This window comes from Accipiter gentilis, chromosome W (genome assembly GCF_929443795.1).
Source record: "Accipiter gentilis chromosome W, bAccGen1.1, whole genome shotgun sequence".
Lineage (NCBI taxonomy): Eukaryota > Metazoa > Chordata > Aves > Accipitriformes > Accipitridae > Astur > Astur gentilis.
The window spans coordinates 14,884,615-14,910,006 of record NC_064918.1 but is presented as its reverse complement, the minus strand read 5'-3'; the positions used below and the strand labels follow the sequence as shown (position 1 = coordinate 14,910,006).

Sequence of the window (25,392 nt, the reverse complement as noted above, 5' to 3'; positions counted from 1 at the left end):
GGCTGCAGTCCTTCAGGAGCAGACTGCTCCAGCGTGGGTCCCCCATGGGGCCACAAGTCCTGCCAGCAAACCTGCTCCAGCGTGGGCTCCTCTTTCTCCACGGGTCCACAGGTCCTGCCAGGAGCCTGCTCCAGGCTGGGCTTCCCACGGGGTCACAGCCTCCTTCGGGCGCATCCACCTGTTCCGGTGTGGGGTCCTCCACAGGCTGCAGGGGGACAGCCTGCCTCACCATGGTCTTCACCATGAGCTGCAGGGGAATCTCTGCTCTGGTCCCTGGAGCACCTCCTCCCCCTCCCTCTTCACTGACCTTGGTCTCTGCAGAGTTGTTGCTCTTACATATTCTCACTCCTCTCTTCAGCTACAGGGTGGGGTTTTTTTTCCCCTTCTTAAATATGTTATCCCAGAGATGCTACCACCGTCGCTCATTGGCTCAGCCTTGGCCAGTGGTGGGTCCTTCTTGGAGCCGGCTGGCATTGGCTCTATCGGACATAGGGGAAGCTTCTAGCAGCTTCTCACAGGAGCCACCCCTGTAGCCCCCCCCCCCCCCCCCCCAACCTTGCCATGGAAACCAAATACATCAGTACTGCTACCAGAAAATGTTCAGAGTAGCTACCTGAACCTGGCTTTCCAAAATAATTAGACATAATTACAGTGCATTAGCTGTTTTGCATTATTTGCCTAGGCACTGTACACGTGCAAATAAGTTTACTCTTAATAACAGAAAAGTAAGATTACCACACAATTACAGGAGTGGAAAAAAGCTACCAGAGTAGCTAAAGCATTACTTACAGTATGGCTTATCTCATGGTAACTTATTTACCCCTTCAACTTTCAGATCCAGTCAGTTTTTCATTTCCCTCCTACCATTTTTCTGTTACGTGAACACACAAAAATTAGATTGAATACAGGCTTCATTTCACAGCTACCGACACCACCAAAGAAAACAACTTATTTAGTACCCAACAGTAAAGATAGAATGAAAGGAATGATCAATTTTTCAAATATGAAAAGCGTGAACGCAGCTGCTAGCAAATTGCCTGGTGTTTAGAGAAGGGATTAAAATACTATTTAACACTTATTCAGTCAATAAAAAAAAAAGAGTAAGATAGTATTAGTACCTCCTATTTTCAGCCAAACTTGCACCTTCAGCTGCTTACTTTTCTTTACACAATCTTCTAAGAGAATTTCCTTTCTTCTCTTAGTTGCATGTACCCAGTTAACATCATCATCATCAACCAGATCCTTGTCATCCCCAGCTTCTGCTTCAAATTGCTGGGAAGCAGCTTTTGAAACTTTCTCACCAATCTTTCTCTTCCACTCAAAAGAAGCCATTTGGAGAACTGGAGAAAAATGCATTTTCAATAGTTAGGTAGTTTAGTTTTTAAGTACATAGAAGAAAAAAAAAAAAAAAAGCAACTCGCTTATCTTGATTCTAAAACAATAATATGTAACAGACTGCCACCCATCCACACAAATTGTGCCCATCAGCTTCACTAGAGGTGTTAGTCAGGCAATTATAATTTTGAGCCTAGCTAGAAGATATTCTTGAGCAGAAACACCCTCCCCCAAAAAACCAAAACAAAACCCTGCACCACAAAAACAAAACAAACGAAAAAACCCACCACAAAAACCCCCAAAACCCACCACAGCGCTCTGACACACCAGAAAACCTTGTAACCCTGAAGCCAACACATAAGAAACCAGACAAAAGGAAAAAGGAAATGACTTGGTCCAAGGTGAGCAACACATCACAGGCATGGCCACTAGCCCAAACCACTATGAGCTGCACCAGCCATACAGACCTCCCACTGCACAGCCCTAAATGACTTCAACCCGGCCACCTGTGGGGAAGCTTCCCCGCACAGCCACTCCTCAGCCAGCGAAGCACCCCCAGGACAGGTGTCTCCAGTGGGGCATGGCCTACCACTCACTGCAGCCAGGAACAAGGCCTAGCACAACCAATGGGGAGGCGGCAGGAAACAAGCAGCCAGGTGGGCTGAGGAAGACCACATCCTGCCCCAACCTCCCTGCAGCGCCCCCCCCCCCCCCCCCCCCCGACCGAGCCTTGAGCAGGGACCTACAGCAAAAGACCATTACCTACCGCTCTCCTCCGGGCACTTCTTTTCCAGCTGGAAGGCCCACACAACCTTTGACCTCCAACCCAGAAGGAAGTGAAAAGGCAGAGCAGTAGCAGTGAAAAAGGGAAGGGGGGGGGGGGGGGAAGAAGGGCTCCTCCCCTTCCACCTAGCAGGAGCAGCAGGACCCATCATCTTCCACAGCACAAGAGACAACCACCACCATCAGCCCCATGGGGCATGGCAGGAGCTGTAGTCCCAAAGGTGCCGCTGGGCACACCAGGAGCTGTAGTTCCCCCAGGGACAGCTGGGACACCTTGGGCTCCCACCCTGGAGGCTCCAGCTGGGGAGTGTCCTCAGATGCGTATAAATGCAAGCGAACTCCAGCTTTAATGAGACGACTGGGACACATATAGGCATTGCAGGGGGCATGCCAATTCAGTAAAGGAACACCCCAGGGGTGAGCCTAGCTGCCCTGTTCCATGTTGCAAGGCAGGAGACACGGCTTTGAGGATTTTAATAACAGCAGTGTTAAGTACAATGCATATTTAAGTACAGAAGAAGTACTACTTGGGGGAATGCAAGGGGATGATAATATGCAAGTCGGGGGGTTACCACCTGTTAGTGATGCTCAACTACGAAGGCAAGTACCACAAAGTGAGAGGTGAAGGAAGATGGGAATGCCATGTGTCACACAAAACTCTGACAATATGTGACTGGTACTTGTGAGAGCAGTCACCTCTTCACAAGTGTTCTCCTAAAAGCAGATTTGCTTACCCGGTGTGCAAGCCAATAACACACAGAGTCAAGGTATTTTCAAATTAATTTCATTGATGCGCATGAATGGGTGCCTGTCTCAAGACAGCACACCTTTGTCTCAAGAATTCCCACATTTATATACTTAAGTAATACATATGCATTATTATTTCCCTTAATGATTGGTTCTTTCTTCTTCACCCCTCATGTAAATTAGTGCACTTCCTTCATTGTCTTCTTTTGAGTAGGTGATCAATGAGTCGGTGGTCACAATCTCCCCCTGTAGGAATTACCTTTTACCTACTTCTTCCCTAATCTTAGCAGTTCCAAGCGGTTCTTCCAGGTTTGCTGATCAGACCACAATCCATTCATTACCTTTTCTGACATAAACGTAAAGCCCCATTGTCTAGTAGTTAGTTCCTAAACCCTAAATCATGTCTAGTTATTGTTTCCCTATTTTAAATATTAACTGATGGGGGCTGTACACAGGACTTTAGCAGCCTCTTGGTTATTTCAATCATATCATACATATTAATTGATAACACAAGGAAGCTGTTAAAAGCAGGAAATACTACAAGGAAAAATGACCAAGAATGAAGATGAGGGTTGGGTTTTTTTTCTAAAAGGATGAAAAAGAAAAGACAGACTATAGGGTTTTAAATCACTCCCTAGAGTTATAGGGGCAAATATCAAGATAAAAGAACCCATTCATGGTGTGTGAAAAGAGCAAAGTGCAAGATGCTAGATAAGGTGAGTTACCATAGGGCAGCACAAAGGGGGACTTTCCCAGTGTTCCTTCCATCTCAAATTCCATTTTGCTGTAAGAGGGTGTGGACACATATTTAGCTAACGGTCACAAGAGCATTCCAGACGCCTTTAGAAGGCCTTGAACAGAATAAACAAGAAGACCAAAAAAAGAAAGATGCCAATTAGAAGAACACAGGTGCGCATTCCACGATAAAGGGAACTTGGCACAAAGAACCTCAGTTCGGCAGTTTATCTTGACCAATTAGACTGAGACAAGTTTCGCATGTTTTAGTTGATATAACCAATTATGTCCTATGTTTATGCGCGTGTACAGAGTTAGTATAACCAATTACATCTTATGTTTATACGCATGTACAGTGTCGATATAACCAATCATATTTTATGCTTGTGCACGTGGACACTATGTGCTTGCATGCAGCAACCAATCAAAACTTTTAAGGAACTTGGAGAATTGTATAAGAATGATCAGCTATGCTCAATGAACTGGCGACTTTGATCATCATATTGGTGTCCTGTCATCAGTCCCCGCATGGAATTTTGCAACATCTGGTGACCCCCGACGTGATCCGGTAAGGAACAAGAGGGGAACGCTAACGACTGAAAAGGCGGGGGAGATTGCCGCGGATGCCGGTGGGCTTATAAGAAAGTGCCGGGCTGCTCAAGAGAGGCAGGAATGGTAAGCTTACGTGATAAAAGGCAGCATGGGTATCGCAGCATCTGCGAAGGAAAAGGCAGCCGTAAAGACATTTATGAGGCTGGTTGAAAAAACAGAAACGGATATTAAAAAGGACTCGCCCGTAAAGGAGGTGAGCGGTCGGGGGAGGAGATGGGGTCTGCGCTTTCCAAAGAAGAAGAAGTGGTAGTTAAGCTCCTCCAACATATACTCTCAGAGAGAGGCAAAAAATATGATTAAGCTAGTTTAAAGCAGCTTCTACAATGGAGCAAGGACAGAAACCTTTCAATTAGTGTGGGTACAGCTTTTGAGCTTAGTACCTGGGAAGCTATCGGAACCTCCCTATGGGATGAAATTAGTGATGGGTCTAAAGAAGTTAAAGGTCTTGCAACTTTATGGAAATTGATTAAGACAACTCTGTAAGAAATGAAAGCAGATCGTAAAGCGGCTGCATCTGCTTTTGCTGCTCTCTCCAACCGCAAGTGAAGGGGAAAAGCGGGGAGAAAAACATAATGCCGCGAGAGAGACTTTTTGGAGCTTGTCCGCCTGCTCCTGTGCCCTTGACTTCTGCTCCACTCCCTGGGACTGCCGATATTAATCAGCCATCTGACAGTTCCCAAGCCTCCCTAACCGTACGATTAAAGGAAACCCTACAGAATCAGGGAGTGAGTAAAAATCCGCCTACGAGAAAACAGCCCCCAGATACCACCATTCAACATGAACAAATTATACCTAGCATATACCCTGATTCAAATAATGCAAACGAGGATTTGGCTACTATAATACTAGATCAAAAAGAGAAAATGTTAGAATTGCTGGAGGAAATGCGAAAAAGAGACGGGGTAAATCTAGGCAACCGTTGACGAAAAAAGCATATGAAAAAGCAGCAAATGCGATCGTAGAAAGTATGGACTCTTTTGCTAAAGTCGTGGGTAAGGCGGAAGAGAAATCCCCCAAGGATAAAATGCAGGAATTGATTGACCTGTGTGTACAAAAAGGGGAAATAATGCCCAAAGAGGGAAAAGGGTTTAAACGGAGACCTACAGTGGATTCGACCTTATTGTGGTATTACAAACACAGACTTACAGCCGCTGCAAAAATTTCAATTGAAGATACCCCGGGGAAAAAAAAAAAAAAAAAAAAAAAAAGAAAAGTGTGTGTGGCGAGGTGGTAAATAATTCGGACAGTGATGAGGAATTAAACACCGAGGGAGATGTCATTAATGGAGGCAACGATCAACCTTTAAGTAAGCTGCCTCTCGAGCAGAGACCTATCCCCTCTGCACCTCCCTATGAGGCAGATATATCTCCAGGAGAAGCTATAAAAAAGCGATGGAAGCACATAAATGATAAAATGTTAACCGAAGGTCTAAATCCTGTGGCTTTTCCAGTTACAGTCAGGCAGAATGCCCCAAACGTGTGGCAACCGTTCAATTGGGATTTGATAAAAGAAGTACGGAAAACAGTAATGGCTAATGGACTGTCTGCTCCGTTTAGTCAGGCGTTATTGGAGAATATATTTTCTGGTCAAATTTTAACGGGCTTTGACTGTACACAGTTGGCTACAATGATTTTAACCCCGACTCAGCGTCTATTATGGAAGGTGAAATGGGCAGAATTATGTGATTTAGCGGCACTAAGAAATTTCGACCGCCCAGAAGGAGATCCGTGGTATATGATCACTGCTGCACAAATGATGAGGACTGGTGACTTTGCAGATGTTAATAGGCAAGCAAGGCTACCGGTGGAAGCATTACAAGAATCAGCTTCCTTAGCTCTGAAGGCAATGGTAACCTTGCCTGAAGCTGGAAAGCCAGAACAATCATTTACAAGTATAAGGCAGGGTAATACGGAACCTTACATGTCCTTTATTGATCGTCTGCGAGATGCTATTGAAAAGCAAATAGATAATGCTGATGCCAAAGAAGCATTGATAATAAAACTGGCCGTGGAACATGCAAATGCAGATTGTAAAAAACATACTACAATCGATGCCAGGAAGAGTGACACTAGTAGATATGATAGAGGCCTGTAACAAAGTTGGGTCTTTGGAGCATAAAACTACATTAACGGCCAATGCTTTTGCTGTAGCCATGCGAATGGATACAAAAAATGTTAAGAAATGCTATAAATGTGGACAACCGGGACATTTGCAATTTCAGTGTAAAGAGGGGCGAAACAAAGTGGAAGTTGGGCCTAAAATATGTGCTCGTTGTCATAAAGGGAGACATTATGCTAACCAATGTAGATCTCGTTTCACAAATGAAGGTGTAGCTCTGCCACCTCGAGGTACCCCGTCGCCGGGAAACTACAAGAAGAGTGCGAGGAGTGGTGTGATGACCCCAGGAGCTCCGAAAGGATCCCAGAACGGCGCCAAGAAGGATGTCTGGCAGAATTGCCAGCCCGAACAGCTGGAAGTGCCGGAGTGGATGTCTCAACGATAGAAACCATTCTGCTATGGAACTCTCAGGTACACCGTGTGCCAGTAAACGCACAAGGACCATTAGGTAATGGGCTTAGTGCCCTGTTGTTGGGACGGTCTAGTATAACATTACAAGGAATTTTTGTGCTTCCCGGGGTGATTGATGCAGACTACACAGGTCGCATTTATGCTATGATTTGGACACTGTCTCCACCAGTATCGATACAGGAAGGAAGCAAAATTGCACAGCTAGTCCCTTTTAAAGCAAATGTACCATGTAAGGTTAATCAACAGCGTGGCAATGCAGGGTTTGGATCTACGGGATTAGAAGCTCAAATTATGTGGTCAATGGAGATCAATAAAACAAAACCTAGTATATCAGTAGAGTTACAAAATGCAAAGAACAGGCCAGAAAAAATAAAATTACAGGCATTAGTGGATACTGGAGCAGATGTAATGGTTCTGCCGTGGGAGGACTGGCCTGTCACTTGGGAGCTTTCTGAGATGGATTTGAAACTGTTCGGTGTGGGAGGATTATCAAAAACTCGACAAAGCAAATATATGATCCAATTGATTTGTCAAAATTCAGTTTCTTATATCAAACCTTATGTAACCAATATCCCTATGAACCTGATAGGCAGGGATGCATCAAGTCAAATGGGATGTGTGCTTAGTACAGGAGACAATTTTGTGGCGCGGCCATTGACGGGCGACCATGCCTAAAACTGAAATGGAAAACAGAGGAACCGGTTTGGGTAGATCAATGGCTGCTCACTGAATCTAAGGTCGCCATCTTGAAACAGTTAGTACAGGAGCAATTGGAACAAGGGCACTTGGTGAATACCACGAGCCCTTGGAATACACCAGTTTTTGTCATTCCAAAAAAATCTGGGAAATGGAGACTGTTGCATGAATTAAGAAAAATAAATGAAGTAATGGAAAATATGGGAGCCCTTCAATTAGGGTTACCCATGCCTACTATGATTCCACAAGGATGGAACATTTTGATTATTGATTTAAAGGATTGTTTCTTTACAATATATTTAGACCCGAAAGATGCGGAAAAATTTGCCTTTTCTATCCCCACCATAAACAAACAGGAACCCGTGGAACGTTATCATTGGGTAGTTCTGCCACAAAGAATGAAAAATTCTCCAACCATATGCCCATCCTATGTATCCCAAGCTCTAAAAGGGTTTAGACAACAAAATTCAGACTTGATTATTTATCACTATATGGATGATATCTTGATAGCAGGGAAAAGAGAGTTATCCGAAAAGCTCAAAGAATTGACTACTCAGTTGTCTGATTTTGGTTTAAAAATAGCACCAGAAAAGGTACAAAAAATGCAACCATGGAAATATTTAGGCTGGAAGATTTTAGAAAAAACTATAGTTCCACAAAAACTGGAAATTACAGACAAGATTGAAACATTGAATGAGGTGCAAAAATTACTGGGGACAATCAATTGGGTTCGAACACTGTTGGGAATAGATAATGAGCTTCTGACCCCTTTATTTGAAATGTTACGAGGCGACACTACCTTAACGGCACCTCGACAATTGACCCCTCAAGGTAAACAAGCATTACAACAGATAGCAGATATAATATCCCAGAGTCAGGCTTTTAGGATTAAAGAAAATCTTGACATTAATCTTAGCGTTTTAAACCGAGAAAAACAACCCCTCGGGATCATATATCAATGGGAGGGGAGTCACAAAGACTTGTTAATAATAGAATGGATCTTTTTAGCTCACCAGGCCCGAAAAACCATATTTTCTCGAATTGAAATTATTTCAGAATTAATTATAAAGGGCAGACGTCGGATTATTGAGATTTGTGGACAAGAACCACACACGATTGTCGTTCCTTTGACTCAAGGATATTTACAATGGTGTCTACAGAATAGCCTAACCCTACAAATTGCTTTTGCAGATTTCGAAGGAAAGACAGATATTAATCTTCCTGCACACAAAATGTTTACCTTGCTACAGAATATACAACTAGAAGAAAAAGAATTGTGTGCAGAGTTACCTACTGATGGTCCTACAGTATTTACGGATGGCAGTGGAAAAACAGGAAAGGCAGTAGTAGTTTGGAAAGAAGGTCAGGTATGGAAAAATCACATTGTCACATGTGAAGGCTCCCCCCAAGTGGTGGAACTTCAAGCTGCAATAGAAGTATTTAAAAAGTGGCAGGATGTTGAGGTCAATATTATTGCTGATTCTTTATACGTGGTAGGTGTAGTAAAACGCTTGAGACGGGCTTATTTGAAAGAAATTGATAACGTCACATTGTTTGAAAAATTTAAGATGTTGCTATTTCTGTTAAACCAACGGACAAAGTGTTATTATATAATGCATGTGCGAAGTCACACCAGTTTGCCTGGATGGATCACAGAAGGGAATAAACGAGCTGATTTACTAGCTAATCCTGTATGGACTGGACCACCCCCCAATAAACTTCTACAGGCACGTGGAGCTCATAGTTTTTTTCCACCACCCAGAGAAAGTATGAGCCAAACAGTTTCAAATTTCTATAGCAGATGCCAAAGCCATCATTCAGTCCTGTGCTGAGTGCCAGAAATTATCTGGGCATGGAGATGGCGCTGTAAATCCTAGGGGTCTGCAATCCTTGCAATTGTGGCAGACTGATGTGACTCATGTACCAGCTTTTGGAAAATTGTGTTATGTTCATGTTTCTGTTGATACATATTGCTTGATGGTATGGGCCACAGCACTTGCGGGCGAAACAAGTCGACATCTACAAACACACTTATGACAAGCATTTACAGTAATGGGTGTCCCGGCCCAGATAAAAACAGATAACGGACCATGTTTTATAGCACGGCGGACTCAGGAATTTTTTCCGCAATGGGGAGTTACTCATATTATGAAACACTAAAAGGGGCTGTCGTGGTTTCAGCCCAGCCGGTAACAAAGGACCACGCAGCCGCTCGCTCACTCCTCTGCCCCCCTCCGGTGGGATGGGGAGGAGACGGAGGAGAGAAAAGAAAAAGAAACTGGAAGCTCGAGGGTTGAGATAAAGGCAGTTTACTGGGACAAACACAGAGAAATTACAACAACAACGGTACTAATGAAAGAGTATACAAAAAGAGTGATGCACAGTGCAACTGCTCACCACCCGGGACCCGACGCTCCGCCACTTCCCACATCGAAAGCCGAGACACCCCCCTCCCCCCTGCCCGCTCCCCATTTATATACTGAGCATGATGTCACATGGTATGGAATAGCTCCTTGGCTAGTTCAGGTCAGCTGCCTTGGCTATGCCCCCCACCTCCCAGGTTCCTGTAAAAGTTAACTCTATCCCAGCTGAACCCAGGACAGGGGGAGTAGGGAATCTCTCTCCACAAGAAAAGTTAGCTAAAGCCAAAATTAGGGGTAAGGTCATGGTTTTAGTTAAGAATCTAGAAACAGGGCAACGGGAAGGTCCATTTCCATTAATAACCTGGGCGCGAGGTTATGCTTGTGATTCCACAGATACAGGCCCACGACGGACTCCCGCTCGATTTGTACGACCATCATCATCTGGAACATCCTAGATGGTGCGGCAATATGAATACCACCTCAGCCAAAAACTAATGTGTAGGTCACCTTGGCCAACATAACAGGTCAAGATTCTCTGTGCATTGCAACCGCATCACAAAGCCCATGAAGCAATAGACAGGATGGCTATGACTTGTGCAGCGCGCCTGGCCAGCAAGCGCATGCGTCATAGGTTGCAAATGAGGCGGATTTTGGCACCCGCTGGCCACGTGTGCTGAAATCCGTTCCTCTGCAAATGTATAAATACCGGGATTTTCCAAAGAGCATCGGGCTGGTGTACGGCAAGGCCATTGTTGCCTCCGTGGGGACGCCCACGTAAAGCTGGCACCTACTGATTGCTGGGCTGAGTTCGCGGAGCAAGACGGCGCAAGAATATACAGATGGTCCATCCTTGTATGTTGCAAATGTGTTTAAAAATTAATTGATAGATCAAGTAAGGCTGTGTTAATTGACAAAAAAAAAACAAAAAAGGAGGAATTGTGGACACATATTTAGCTAACGGTCACAAGAGCATTCCAGACGCCTTTAGAAGGCCTTGAACAGAATAAACAAGAAGACCAAAAAAAGAAAGATGCCAATTAGAAGAACACAGGTGCGCATTCCACGATAAAGGGAACTTGGCACAAAGAACCTCAGTTCGGCAGTTTATCTTGACCAATTAGACTGAGACAAGTTTTGCATGTTTTAGTTGATATAACCAATTATGTCCTATGTTTATGCGCGTGTACAGAGTTAGTATAACCAATTACATCTTATGTTTATACGCATGTACAGTGTCGATATAACCAATCATATTTTATGCTTGTGCACGTGGACACTACGTGCTCGCATGCAGCAACCAATCAAAGCTTTTAAGGAACTTAGAGAATTGTATAAGAATGATCAGCTATGCTCAATAAACTGGCGACTTTGATCATCATATTGGTGTCCTGTCGTCCATCCCCGTATGGAATTTCGCAACAGAGGGTTTATAGGATCCAAGGGAAAATAGTTGGTCAGTCACCAGGCTAGCAGTTGGTAGCACCCAGCCTGCCTACCTGGGAAGTCTGCAACAATTTTAGTTGTCATGGTGCTGCTTATTCTAAAATCGTAATTACTGCTGTTTTTAAAACAACTGTAAGTTTGTCTATTAATTTATAACATATATAACACTAGAAGACAGCATGCACAGTTTCAAACAAGATGGCTTAATATTTTATGTTTACTTAGGTTTAAGTTTTGAGAGTTTAAAAATTTAGTTATAAACAAGCACTTGAGCCATTCAGCTTTGTCAAAAAAAACCCACCAAAAAACCCAACACAAACCACCCACAGCACAGGAAGTAGGCAGATCTTTGTTAAAGAACAGGACTTTATATCTTACGATAGTAATCAACTGGTAAAATAAAATCTATTTCCAGGTTTGTATTAAACAGTCATATCAAAACAACCATGAAAGTTGTTTGGGTTTTTTTTGAAATATTGCACCACCAAGATGAAATTTTTATCCATTACCTAGTGAGTTATATTGCACATGGATAACCAGGTTTATCCATGTTTTTGAAAAAAATACAATACAAAGGCAAGATAATTCAACATACTCCAACTGGAGCAAACTTGGGAATATAGAGTAACATATTTGACCAATTTGTATATTTGCATAAGCTGCCTCCTTACAGCCCTGGCAGATTTATCAGCGAAGTTTTGTTTCACAGCCTACTGGCAGATACTAATGCAATGCTAAAAAAAGGTCTGCAAGATCAGTAGGAACATTCGAAGAAAAGAGTTTCAACAGCAATATCTACAAAGTATAGGAAAGTTATACAACAGACAACTGTTCTGAATTCAAATAGCTTGTCAGTCCCCCTTTCTCCCTCCCCCACACTGTATCAACCCCCACCCCCCCCCCCCCCAAATCCCAACTCTGTTCCATCAGGAAACTTTTGGCCATCAAAACTGATTTATCATACCAATAAAATTTACTTTATTTAAAACTGTGCATACAGTACACTCCTGCCAGAAACTTACTTTAACTTCCAGATACCAAGACAAAGTAAAAACCATGGTTGCCTTAATGCACAAGAGGGCCAAAAAAGTATATAAAAATTAAAAGCTATTTGCACCTTGACACCTTGCATTTGTGGTCAGCATTACAAATTTGCAAACCAGGAGCAGCTACCATTTGCAAATACTTAGTTTAATATGCAAGAGACCCTTTCAGTGATCTGAAACCAGTTCCAGATGAGGAATTACTGCAATAAAAAAAATAATCTGTGCATTTGTTATATTGTACAAGTGCAATATTTAACAATTTCAAAATAAAAGGGTAATGAAAGTGAGTACACAGATTTATTCAGTACATCAGAACCAATTCTTAAAAGGCTAAAAAAACCCCAAACAGAAAACAACTTAAGTAGGATTTGCAGCTGGTCCCTCATGTTGACATCTCAATCTTAGGGGTTTAAACCCAAAGCTTTATTTAAGAGAAATCTTCCACTTTGAGATACAGTAATACAACCTTGCATTACAGGGACCACGTGTGACACTTGATAAAGAACTGAAGTTGTAGCTTGTACCTACATACTAGGCAGACCACACCATTGCCCAGTTCAGAATGCAGTTACAGCAAATCCAGGGCTTAAGCAGCTTTAAGTTTCTTCAAATTCTGTGCTGTGCATATTCATAACACGAATTTCTGAACTGAAGCCACAGTTGGCCTGGATTAGACTGTTCTTATAGCTGTAGCTAGCAGTTTTCAGCTAGTCATTGGCAAGAACCCTCATTCATTTTAAGAGTCCAGGTTTCACTGTTCATAGTAATGCCTTGATTTCCAGTCTCTAACTGGGAGAACAATCTTCGAAAGTAAGTCATGAAGTTTATTTTGAAGAGAACACTCATTCTTGAATGCAAAACTAAGTGTTTTCTGACATACAGTTTATTGTTTAATGTTTACATCTATTAGTGCTAGATGAAAATGGAACTGTGGATAATTACATCCAGTTTACAAGAGATTAAATGGTTTTTTGCAAGTACTAGCTGTGATTAACATTTAAGGTTCAATTTTCTTCCTGAAACATTACAAAAACCATAAATGCAGAAGGATTTATGTCATTGGTAATAGCAATCTACTGTTGAAAACTTTTTGAATATCAGCAGTCAAGTTCTCATGATCAGTTTTAAATGTTCAACTGAAAAGTTGTACTATTAATGTCACAATTTAAATAGAGTTCACTATAAAGGTGGCTTGGGAAAACCTAAACCTATATATGTAGTTTCAACTGCAAAGTGAATTCTATATAATATACACTAAGTTAGCATACAATATAAATAGCTATATCAAAGTATTAACATATATTTTAAAAACCTGTAAATTTTAGATTCTGGAATAGCACACAAGAGCCCTTAGAGCTGTGCTCTTAACTACATGCGCACATTTATAAGGAACAGGATTCTCAGCCTGCAGTAGCAGTGGTGAGCTGCTGTGCTGCTACCACACTAAGGTATAAGCTAGCAAATCTGCACAGATCAGGAACCTGCTGACAGTTCTTCACGAAGCAACATTTTGTTTCAGCCCACAGGGTGCCAAGTCTTCTCAGCATTAAGTCTCTCACCACTGTTGTGGCCTCAATTGTTCTACTTACAGCCCACAGAATTTCACCCTTAGTGCATTACAGAGCACCTACATGCATTTCCACCTGGTTGGATTTGCATGCATTTAATCAAATTTATCCATTATTAAAAGTAGTATGTTATAATGCATTAAACTTCTTTATCATTTACTGTCAAGTAAGGGGAAGGAAACACAGCAGTTTTAACACATTACTGTTAGATGTTGACAATTCTGATCAACTGAGGCACAATTGTAGATGGTGACCAACAAGTCATACTTAGGTCATTGAACTAGTAAGTGTACATTTACTTACAGTGCATCAGATGTATGCATTACCAAAGTGAAAAAACCAAGAAGGTCCATGTAACTTAAATGTTACATGAAGTCTAATGTGCAATCAATGTAAAGTGTTATGAACACTGCCCCAAGGGCATGTGACTTCCTATACCTGTATTATGCTATTGGACAGCAGACAATCAGAATTCACTCCAGCTTCAAAATAATATACATAACTGCCCATAATCATTCCAATCCCTCTGCAAATTGCATTCTGTGGCTAGTTTTTTCAGTGCCTTAATTTAACTTGATTATAACTGGAAGCATCTGACTATGATTTAGGCATGCTTGTTACTATAAAAGAAACAAGCCCCTCTTCAAAATTATTGTGCAAGTATTTTAATAAGATTTGCACACATCTCAAAGAATTCTATTGTATGACTCCCTGGTCTTGGAGTTAAGTCAGCTTTAGAAGAGTCAAGCGAAGAGGTCACTGATGGGGTAAGGGATATATCTGCAGATTTTCCTTGTGCATCAGCATCTGAATCTTTTTGACAGGATCTACAGTTGCTCACAGAGCCTGATCTCCGTGGAGTTGCAGCCCCAGATTTTGCTTCAGTAATTTCATCTGGGGGGCAAGTGGAAAGAGGAGGAAAATTAGTTATCTGTATCAAATCAGTCATAGGAACAGCAAACATCTTCCCTTTCTCACACTTCTAATCTTGTTTTTTAAATCTTAATACATAAACAGCTTTTGCAAATGGTATATTGTTGATACAAAATAAAAGCTTATACATATAGCAACACAGAATCAAATGTCCTTATGCAAATTATTCTTGTGCTCTGAACTGTGCTCCAGGACTATCTGATTTAGTTTAGACCAGCACTCACTATATTTTTCATTAACTAGTTTCAGCAGCTAATAGTTCAATTGATTTAGTTTAAACTTAAAACAGAAACAGGATAGCGTCATAAGGTTAAGTCAAATAACAGTTCAAACATTTTGTAGATGCTTTTTGCTAGTATTAACTTTATTTTTATTATATTTGTTTTCTTTCTATTTGGTTATTTATACTTTGTTATTTGTATTTTTATTATAATTCATTGATGCATTAATTGCTAGCGCCTACATTAATTTATCCTTCATTTTTGGAAGTTTTTCCCCTTAATATGCATTTGGGCTACAGCAGTTTAAGTTTACTTCCAAGATGGAAGTACCTTCAGTATGAGGAGGAAATAATGTTCTGCTGAAGTATCTCTATTCTTACTTTAAATACTCAACATTAGTTTTGACTCACACCTGGCACCAGAAAAAGTTATTTCCAGGAGAAATTAGTGAACGCAGGAAAGATTGCCTTTTCACATTCAAAGCTACTTTAAACTACAGTTTGACAAGAGGAATAGAGAACAGTTAGCTGTGGCAGAGGGAAAGTCAAGTCAGCTTCACTATTGGAAGAGAGATGCCAAACCCATGCCCTTGGGTTTGGGTTTTCCTCAAGGAGTTGAGGCAAGGACTGCAGCAGGCTGCCCCCCCCCCCCCCCCCCCAGCTGCATGGCTCGAAGCAGTCATCTCCCCTCCAGCAGGGATGTCATTTGTCCTATACTGCAGTATTTATCTCCTGTATCAAATACTAGTGGATCTAAGCAAGCACTTGTATTGTCAGAAGGGACAAGGCAAGAACTGCAGTGCCAAGTCAGATCAGGTTAAACTGTCATGAGTCACAGCCTTAGCCATCATATACTGTAATCCAGCCATATTCCAGTAAATCCTTTTTCCATGCCACATGTTTTCCTAGGCATGTCATATACACCATTGGACGTAGGTAATTCTGCTTTAGTCGACTATGCCCTTAAACAAGCATTATGACCAGTCTACATTAGCTCCTCCATTTTCAGGAAGATATCTGACTTAGGAGTTTGTGCTGGTTTTGGCTGGGATAGAGTTCATTTTCTTCATAGTAGCTGGTATGGGGCTACGTTTTGGATTTGTGATGAAAACAGTGTTGATAATGCCGAGGTGTTTTAGTGCTGAGCAGTACTTACACAGCAACAAGACCTTTTCTGCTTCTCACACTGCTCCACAAGCAAGTAGGCTGGGGGTGCACAAGAAGTTGGGAGGGGACACAGCTGGGACAGCTGACCCCAACTGACCAAAGGGATATTCCAGACCATGTGATGTCATACTCAGCAGTAAAAAGCTGGGGGAAGAAGGAAGGGAGGACATTCGGAGTTATTGCATTTTGTCTTCCCAAGTAACTGTTACATGTGATGGAGCCCTGCTTTCCTGGAGATGGCTGAACACCTGCCTACTGATGGGAAGTAGTGAATTAATTCCTTATTTTGCTTTGCTTGCATGCACGGCTTTTGCTTTACCTATTAAACTGTCTTTATCTCAACCTATGAATTTTCTCACTTTTACCCTTCTGATTCTCTCCCCCATCCCACTGGGGGAGAGTGAGCAAGCAGCTGTGTGGTGCCTAGTTGCCAGCTGGAGTTAAACCACAACAGTTACATGCTGTGTTACTGTCACTATAAAATAGATTTTTCTACAGGTTAGTCCAACTGCTTTCAAGACTTCATTTACTGCAAGCATACAATTCCCATCTCAAATTTTGTCTACTACTAGCATTGGTGGGTTGGACCTGGCTGGCAGCTAAGCCCCCAGCCAGCCCCTCATTCACTCCACCCTATCTCAGTGCAATGGAGGAAGAGAATTGGAAGGACAAAAAAGTGTTACAAATATTGTGATAAGTTAAAATTTTATATAAGCTGGGTTTGATCAAAAGGTAAAGATTGTAGAACATAGGAGTTTGAAGCTCACAATATAGTCATCGAAACTTAGGAACATACAAAATGTGCTGTATACAATCATAAAAGAATAAGTATTGTCTAAAATTAGTTAACCGTAGAAACTTCCACCGATTTGTTAGTTTGTAGTGTTTTGTCCTAAGAAACTAAGAGAGAGATCGTTATGGATGGACCTTAGTTCTGTTGCTTAGAAACCCCACTCTGATCAAGATTCCAGTTAGTGGAATTAAGTAAGATTAACCAATGAATGTTTTAGTATAAGAATATTGATAAGGTGGTGTGACTGAGGGCCAATCACTAGAAACGTTAAATTCAAGAATTAACATTGAATGTACTTTTATGTAAATCTAATACATGATGGCGAAAATCGTACTGCGCAGAATCACATAAGAGAGGTCAACTGTCGGACAAAGTGAGGAAGACTATGGAAGACCACCAGAGGGCTTCTGAAGACCACCAGAGACTTCACCACGCCTGCGTAAAGGGACATTTACATATGCTAATGATTTATCGGACAGTTGATGATTATGTATGACATTTCCCAGAAATTTAGTGAATATGTATAACAGGTGTGCATTTGACCTGCATGATTAAACCAGACAGGTGCACACACTAGGTGGAGTGATCCCCTGTGTGCCCAGCGCTGCAATAAAGGAGTGCCTGCTTCTTAACTTCTCATTGCTGTTAAGGAGTTTTATTCCGGATTTCGGCAACAAAAGCAAGAAAAAACTCATAGGTCAAGATAAATACAGCTTAATAAGAGGAAGGAGAAAAATAAAATAAAATTTAAAAAAAGTGATGCAAAGGCAACCACTCACCACCTCCTACAAGCAGACTAATGCCCAGCCAGTCTCTGAACAATGGCTACCTTCCCCAAACACCCATCCCCTCAGTTTTTTTGCTAAGCATGACATCATATGGCATGGAATATCCCTTTGGTCAATCTGGGTCATCTGTTCAGGTTGTGTCCCCTCCGAACTTCTTGTTCACCCTCGGCCTAGTCATTGCGTGCAGCACAGTGGGGAAAGAGAAAGACTAGATACTATGCAAGTACTGCTCAGCAATAGTCAGAACACTGGTGTGTTATCAACACTGTTTTAGTCACAGATAGAAAACACAGCACCATACAGGCTGCTATGAAGAAAATTAGCTCCATCTCAGCCAGATCAAGTACAGCAATGTACAGCCCAAGTCAAATTCACATGCCTAGATGCCAAGCTTTATCTTCACTAGGAAAATATGTTCACATGCTTACTTCAGATCTAAATTAATGTTTAGATTTGGGGGTGAGGCCCCAAAGGCAGTTTAGGTTGATCCAAATCTCTCACCTCCCACAATCCTTCCCCTTTTGCACCAGTGGTATTGTTGCCTCAAGCCTTCAAAAGACTGATTAACAAATAAGAAGGCAGTGATAGCTTAAAGAAAAAAACCCTAAGACATGAGAAGTGTGATATGCTTGCTATTCAAGGACTGTTTAGATTATGTGTACTCAAGGTAAAGCTTATCTAGTTTAAGATTCTGCTTACAATAGAGGATGCTTAAGGAGTGTTTGGATAAAAGTCAAGACACCAGATAACGGACATTTCAGAGTCACAGACTTGCTAATTAAGGACATACATCCTCCTTGGGCACTGAGAAACAAGGGGGTGGAGAGAGAAACAGAGACCCTGGTGTCCTCAGGTGACGCATGACCATAAAAGGACAAAAGGAGTAGGGGTATTCTTCCTCAAACAACCACCGAAGACCACCAGAGACCCCCGTGCAGGCGTAGAACACTCTGGGATGCTCAAGAGAACACCACGTCATGCTTGCTCAACATAATGAATAGTTAGGTGGAACATATGTATTAGATAGGTGTGGTGTTTTAACTGTAGTGTATAAGTATGGACTGAAAACCTCAGTAGGGGTTCTCTATTTGTGGAAATCTTCCACCTTGCACCCTGTGCAGAACAAAGAATAAAGCAATGTCTCCTCTCTAAACATACTTTGTGTGTTTTGGAAGTTACTTTCTGATCAGGTAACAGTATTAGTGCTGGTGCAGACACAAAATGGAGCAGTTCAAGAGTTGATATAGCTAAAAAGCGATTAAGGGATGAAGCAGCTAACCATCTGGTCGCAGGAACACTAGACCAGGAAGGAATAAAGAAACACTAATTCAGATCTAGCTTGGCTTAAACTAATAAAGGACAACACTTACTTCACTTGTAAACAAGTAAATTAAGACATGTTTGTATTTAGTATTATTTCCCTTACAATTCCATTAGCTTATGCAAGTCTTCACATACCATCAATGCTACGGAAGTCCAGTAAGTACGTCCTGCTGTCCACCTGATACAACTGTAGACTCATTTTGGAATATGCACTTGTCACTGGATTCTTCCTTCGAACACGCAGATAGTATGGATTTACAACCTAGTACAAAAGAGATTTGAGTTAGTAACTGGAACTGCTTGAGAAGCACTGCATATTGTTTTTCTTATTTCAACTCGCTGGTATTATCAAGTGATTTCAGGCTTGCCTGCCAGAGCATTAATTTTTTTTTCCAACAAAAAACAACCAAACAAAAGAACCCCACTCAACACATTCCCACAGCCCCAGTAGAAAGGTTAAACACATTAGCAAGATTTTTCCTGTCAGCATAAATAAGTCTCCCCCAAAACCCTTCCTGCACAGCAGGCACAAGCAGTCAGCACACGCACATGAGATTATTTTCCAGCACAGGAGAATGTAGTTTCTGACTTCTAGGCTATGTAATTACACAGCTCAAACAAAAAATTACTGTTGTCTGCTGTAAAAATCCTTTATTATTTTACCTTCCATTCATAGTCCAGTTCTTTAATTGCTCGGCAAACTTCAGCCATGATATCATTAGGTCGACTCTGACTCCGTATTCCCAAGTGCCACTTAGCTCTTCTTACACCTTGGTGTTTTGACTTCTGTGGATTCAGCTCATCAAGAGTATGGCGGGGACGTGGTGCTTCAGCTACTAAGAATGGCACTCTTTCAGGATGAGGGCGAGACAGATTGTGATCATCAAGAAAAGAATCCGGTGGGCTTGTAGCCAAGTAGAAGTCTTTGGCCTCATTCATTATTCTTCTATTATCTATAATGAGGTGATAAGCAACCACTAAAGGGTCCTGATGATTTTGGCTGTATAGACAACTTAGCACTTCCTCTTCAGTGCATTCAAACTTCTCACACACTTCTTTTAAGGCTTCATCATCAATCATAGTAGAACTATATGATGGGTCTTCAGGAAACAAGTATTTGGGAAGGTCCTGCTTAAACCATTCATGTTCCCTAGATTAAAAAAAAAAAAAAAAGGTCTGAATATATATATGAAGCAAGCCTTTCAAGTATTAAATTATTTAAATAATAAAATTATTTTTAGTCTGTACAAAACCCCCAGTTGTCAGTCCAAGTCCCCTTCTGTGCGGCACAACAGCACATAATGTTAAGTAATCACCTCCTTCACAAGATTTTGCTAGAAATTTTGCAGGAGACTGAAAAAATCCTCTTTCCTGTAAGGGTTTCAACTACCTTGATCTCCAAAAAGATCTTCATATAACTCAACCAGCTTTTTATATAAATGGTTGTGGGATGCTTTTGTTTGTTTTTACTGCCACTATCTTAGTTTTGAGATATTTTCAACTCTTCCCATTCACTCCCCACCAGGGGGTGATGTATTTAAGCCACCTTAAGGTCTTGTGAAACAGGATACCCTCTGTATAAACAATGCAAGTCTTGCTAACAACTGTGCCCCTGAATAAGAACTAAAAGACTGATAAGAAGGGAACATCCTACCCCAGGAGGCACCGACCGATAAAGTTGAATAATTGCTAATAGGCATGAAGTCAGCAACATCTTCGGTAACTGGGGGACAGGTAAAGGCGGCAGGGGGAGATCAGACCACCGACTCAATTCAAGACCAAAATACTTACCCCCCCACTCTCCTTGAGCATGCGCTGTAGAATAAAAGAACACTGTACCTTTAATTCGAAGCAGGGAAACTTTAGCCCAATAGAAACTGTGGTAGATAAGTGACTACCAGTAATAGTTTTGGGGAAGAACTTTGGAAATTGAATATGTATAACTAAACTGTATAAATTGCTTGCCCATTTAGGTATGAGGTGTGCTAGCTTTGTGGATTACCACCTAGCCCCCATCTTTGCGCAAACATGAATTGGAATAAAATACCTCTGCTCTGTGTGTATATTGGCATTTCGCACACCAGGTAAACAACCCCACTTGTGGGACAACAGGGAAAGTGAGCGAGCAGCTGTGTGGTGCTTGGTTGCTGGCTGGAGTTAAACCATGACAGCTACCCACTGGAGTTGTCCCTCCCCAAGTACATACATAACAAATTGAAATCTTGATACTGAATAGTTTCTTTGGTAGATATTTGGACAAAGATTTTTGAACATTAAAGTCACATGCTCCCCACCCCCAACAAGCTGCCTATAATTTTTTTCCTTCAGAAATCCCCCTGCTGTCTCTTCAAGACTTAAAGAGTTGAGGGAAGGCTATGGAAGAGTCCATCTGTACCTCTTTACTATTGTATCCATGGGCTAGTATTCATAAGAGGGAAAAGGAAATATACAGAAGGAACCAAATACTTAAGCTGCCCAATCATACAGAAAAAAAATAAATTGTTTTTTGTGCCTAGAGTAAGCTGCTTAACTAGCCAAAAGAGATGGCATGACACTAGTTTTAAAAGTATCCTAGTCTATAGCATAAAGTCTTTCTACAGATTTAAGAGCTGTTATATGGCTCAAGCTCTAGTCAGTATGAGCCTGAGAACGTGCCTCAGCACAAATACATCGAGCAAAACGCACTTTCATCATAAGCAAGTAGTTAATTTGGAAGTAGAAAAAGCTTTTCCTATACAACTACAAAGCACAGCTCTAGCTGAATAACTGAGTCAAGAGGAGTATTTTGTTACTATTCATTGCAGTGGGCCTCTTCCCTTGCACGCACACACCCCCACCCCCCAAAAATTAAGGTATTCAATTAAACTCAAGAGTTTGTCCTTTAAACTGAGATGACATCTCTCACGGCTAACAATACAAAATTGTTTAGGATTCAAAATCCATCCATGCTCTGTAGTCAATGTTTTTCAACATCTTTTTCACATCACTTCTCTTCCAGACTTATTTAACATGACTTAGATGAGTAGATAGGAACTTAGCTTAAGTTTTACAATGTTTAGTTCTCACAATGCTTTGATTTCTGCAAAGAAGTACTTCCCATTGTAATAAAGTAGCAAGGGATGTGTGTACCACATTTTGTTCTACTGAAAGAACATGAACATTGCCAACTTCCTAACTTCCAACCCTAAAAGAGGAAGCATTTTCACTAAGGTAGTATTTCAGAGCTCTTTCCTTAGAGCTTCTTACAAAGGAAACAGGAAAACCTAACTAAGCTACTGCATGAAAGACAGTTTTATCAGCTACCTTTTTTTTTTTTTTTATTCTACCCATTGTGCACTTGTCAAAGCAGTCACCCTCTCCAGAATCCTATTTTGAAATCTGGAGCCCATGATGGCTATCTGTAGCTACAAGCTTTAACTTATCAGTATTCTATGTAGTAATTGTCACTCACACACAGGTTCATGCCAGAGTTTTGAAGCTAAAATAGAAAGTGCCATCTTATACATGGAATATTCAGCCTTAACTGATTTTTTAGAGTCTGCAGAAATATGAATAAAACCAGTAGTTATCAGGTTAGAGAGTCATAACTTCCCCTCAGACATTTACAGTACAGAATAGCAGTTCTTAACAACAAAGAATTTTCTTGCCCAGAGAAGTCAATACAGTGCAGTTTTTGCAAACCATTCTGCACGTAAACAGGTTTGCTTTAGCAGTCTTAAATCTGGAGTTTCTCAGAATTTCTATATATAACATATATATTTGTTTTACTGCGACCTCCAATAGATACTTCACTGGCCACTTGAGGCCAGAGCCAGAGCTAAAGCCAAACAACCAGAAGTTGAATTTTTCATCTCAGACTATAAAACAGGGACAAGCTATACGAATGATTTCTTTGTTCTGCATATTTTCACTGAGATTACCATTCCAGCATCCTGTGATCAGAAATCAGTTAATGTTTTACCTAATGCTTCTGATTGTTGCTCTCTTCATTGGATCTACTTGCAGCATGTGTTTCAGAAGACTAATTACAGATGGATTCAGGTACTGAGGAGTATAAAAGATACCATCACATATCTTCTTAAAAAGGGTTGGCACGTGATCATCATCAAATGGAAGTGTTCCACATAACAAAGCATAGAGAATAACCCCACTGCTCCAAATATCTACTTCTGGACCTGCATATAATCTGGGAAAAAGTTTACTATTAGTGATTTGTGCTTAGTACATTTAAATAGAATTTTTTTCTACTGTCTTACAATGTATCACATTAATTAAGAGTGTGCGAAATTGGGACAACTAATCTGCAATTACTATACCATTTCGGTGCTATGCCTCCCTTGAACTCTAGTGTCCTTCCCCTTCAAATATGTAATAAAAGCTAGGGCACAAGTACTTAGTTTTCTTCTCCATTGTATAAAAATAATCCACAGATACAGTTTAAGACAATGGTAAACTGAAAGAAACTTGCACCTACTACCAAGAAAGCCCATGTTATACATGGTTATCACTGAGTGGAATCTATGCAGTCATCTAGCCTCCAAATCTTGGAGGCTGAGAAGTTTGAGTCCATATAGCAGAACTTGTCACATCTTCTATGCTACTGCCTGAATAAAACATACATTTGGCCTCCAATCAGCAAGAGATATTAGGGTGGGTAGCTGAAAGCAGCAGATTTGACAATCACCAAGTGGGGGGGGGGGGGAAGGAAAGTTACCTTCAGACTGAATATCTATTCTGCAGCAGATATTTCACTGCTGCTCAACTTCACAGTAAACTTTCCCCATATTTCTATCTGTACCTCTACTTCCAAGATCTTAGCTGTGAGAGTTTTAAACCAATTCAAGCACACTCTACACACTGGATTTGGGACATTAGACATCACCTCCACATTACAGGAACTATTCAAAGCTAGTTCATTGAAGCCTTAAATACTTATGAAAAATTATCAAGGCAATTAAGAGTTCAGCCCACAGTTTCTCAGCATCAAGCTTGTCAATTGCACTAGTTTTGTAGCCTTTAGAATTAAGCAGCAAAATGACTGAAGCACATGCACACATGCATCCAATAGAAAAGAAACTACCTTCCTGAAATTACTTCTGGTGCAGCATAGTTAGGGGAACCACAGCTTGTTCTTAAAAATTCTCCATCTGACATCATATTTGATAGACCTGAAAGTGTATGAGAGTAACTACTAAAGATTCAGAGAGCAAAATGATTCCACACTGCATATACCACCTAGAACAAATCACTAGTAAGTCAAATTAGAAAGTTAACTAATTTATCTCAATAAGGAAGCAACATTGTTTGGAATTATTGAAATTTTTATATGAGAATGCCACATGATCCTGCATTTGGTTTACCAGAAATTTGAGTAACATCAATCCATTATTGCACACAACCTAGGAATGTTTGAAAACATATTCATTCCAAGACAAAAACCAGTCCATTTTAGATGACACAGGCATGATAGAGAACAAAGTTGCTCTAAGGGAGAGAGCAGCATAACAAGAAAGTGTCTTAAAACCCACATTTGCTTCTAAATGCCAAAGTAGAAAATGCTACCACAGAATTGCCTAAAATTCTGTAAGAGGTTATACAGAGTAAGGGAACTGAGGAGTATACACAGCTTCACCACAATTTAGACACTTACACTGCTTTAACTGGTTCCTGAATCACTGCAGTTTAGTATAGCTTGATTTTTAGATCCTGTTAGTGATTAAAATGTACTTTAGAACTAGGCCATCTTCATTCACCAGCCCTCAGCATACCCTATGACCAGTAAAGAATTACCACTTCTAGAATAGCTGTGGAAAATATCTTCTGGTTTCCTCAGTGGAGGCTGCATAATCAAGACTACTACAGGCCAGAGAACTTGGTTGCAGAGAAGGAATTATGCCCCTTTGTGTGTGTGTGGGGGGGGGGGGGGGGGGGGGGAATATGAAAGAACACAGCTTGGTTAGCTTTCATACTCTAATATACAAAAGCTTTTATTAAGTTCTTAATAAGCTTGTCACAATTAAGTGCTTTTAATTACATTTTTTCAATCACATTTAGAGTTTTAAAAGTGAATTTAGAGTAGTCGTAGGAGTAGTGTATTTTAATAGAGCAATGTGGTTCTTAAATATGATGAACTGTCCTTGCGCTATACTTCCAAGAGAGCTAAGCATCTGCATTTTATAGATGGAGAAACAGGCAATAAGAGTCAATTTTGAAGTGGCAAGGTGGGGAACTAAGTCTATTTAGCATTTCAGAGAAAATATTAAGCAAGACCAAACAAGGCAGTTCACAATTTCACCCAGTCACAGAAAATA

The 25,392-nt window shown here is 41.0% G+C and overlaps 2 protein-coding genes across 7 annotated transcripts in view; both read right to left on the bottom strand.

Moving 5' to 3' along the window:
* Nucleotides 1–25,392, bottom strand: part of LOC126035340 (endogenous retrovirus group K member 5 Gag polyprotein-like) — a 132,888-nt gene that overhangs the window by 29,219 nt on the left and 78,277 nt on the right. The gene's annotated exons all lie outside the window — the stretch shown is intronic.
* The window catches only part of LOC126035282 (5'-AMP-activated protein kinase catalytic subunit alpha-1-like), a 79,835-nt gene that overhangs the window by 355 nt on the left and 54,088 nt on the right, over nt 1–25,392 (bottom strand). For 3 of the 6 annotated variants that reach the window (XM_049793702.1, XM_049793698.1, XM_049793701.1), the window contains 5 exons: nt 24,162–24,249; nt 23,043–23,267; nt 19,745–20,231; nt 19,217–19,343; nt 12,163–14,751 (listed from right to left, as the gene is read on the bottom strand). In XM_049793702.1, coding sequence (XP_049649659.1) covers nt 14,507–14,751; nt 19,217–19,343; nt 19,745–20,231; nt 23,043–23,267; nt 24,162–24,249 — 1,172 coding nt within the window. In that variant the 3' untranslated portion in view covers nt 12,163–14,506. Of the gene's footprint in view, nt 1–568; nt 872–1,118; nt 1,341–12,162; nt 14,752–19,216; nt 19,344–19,744; nt 20,232–23,042; nt 23,268–24,161; nt 24,250–25,392 lie in introns of those variants that run through there. The other 3 variants (XR_007504892.1, XM_049793699.1, XM_049793700.1) reach the window with 3 other exon arrangements.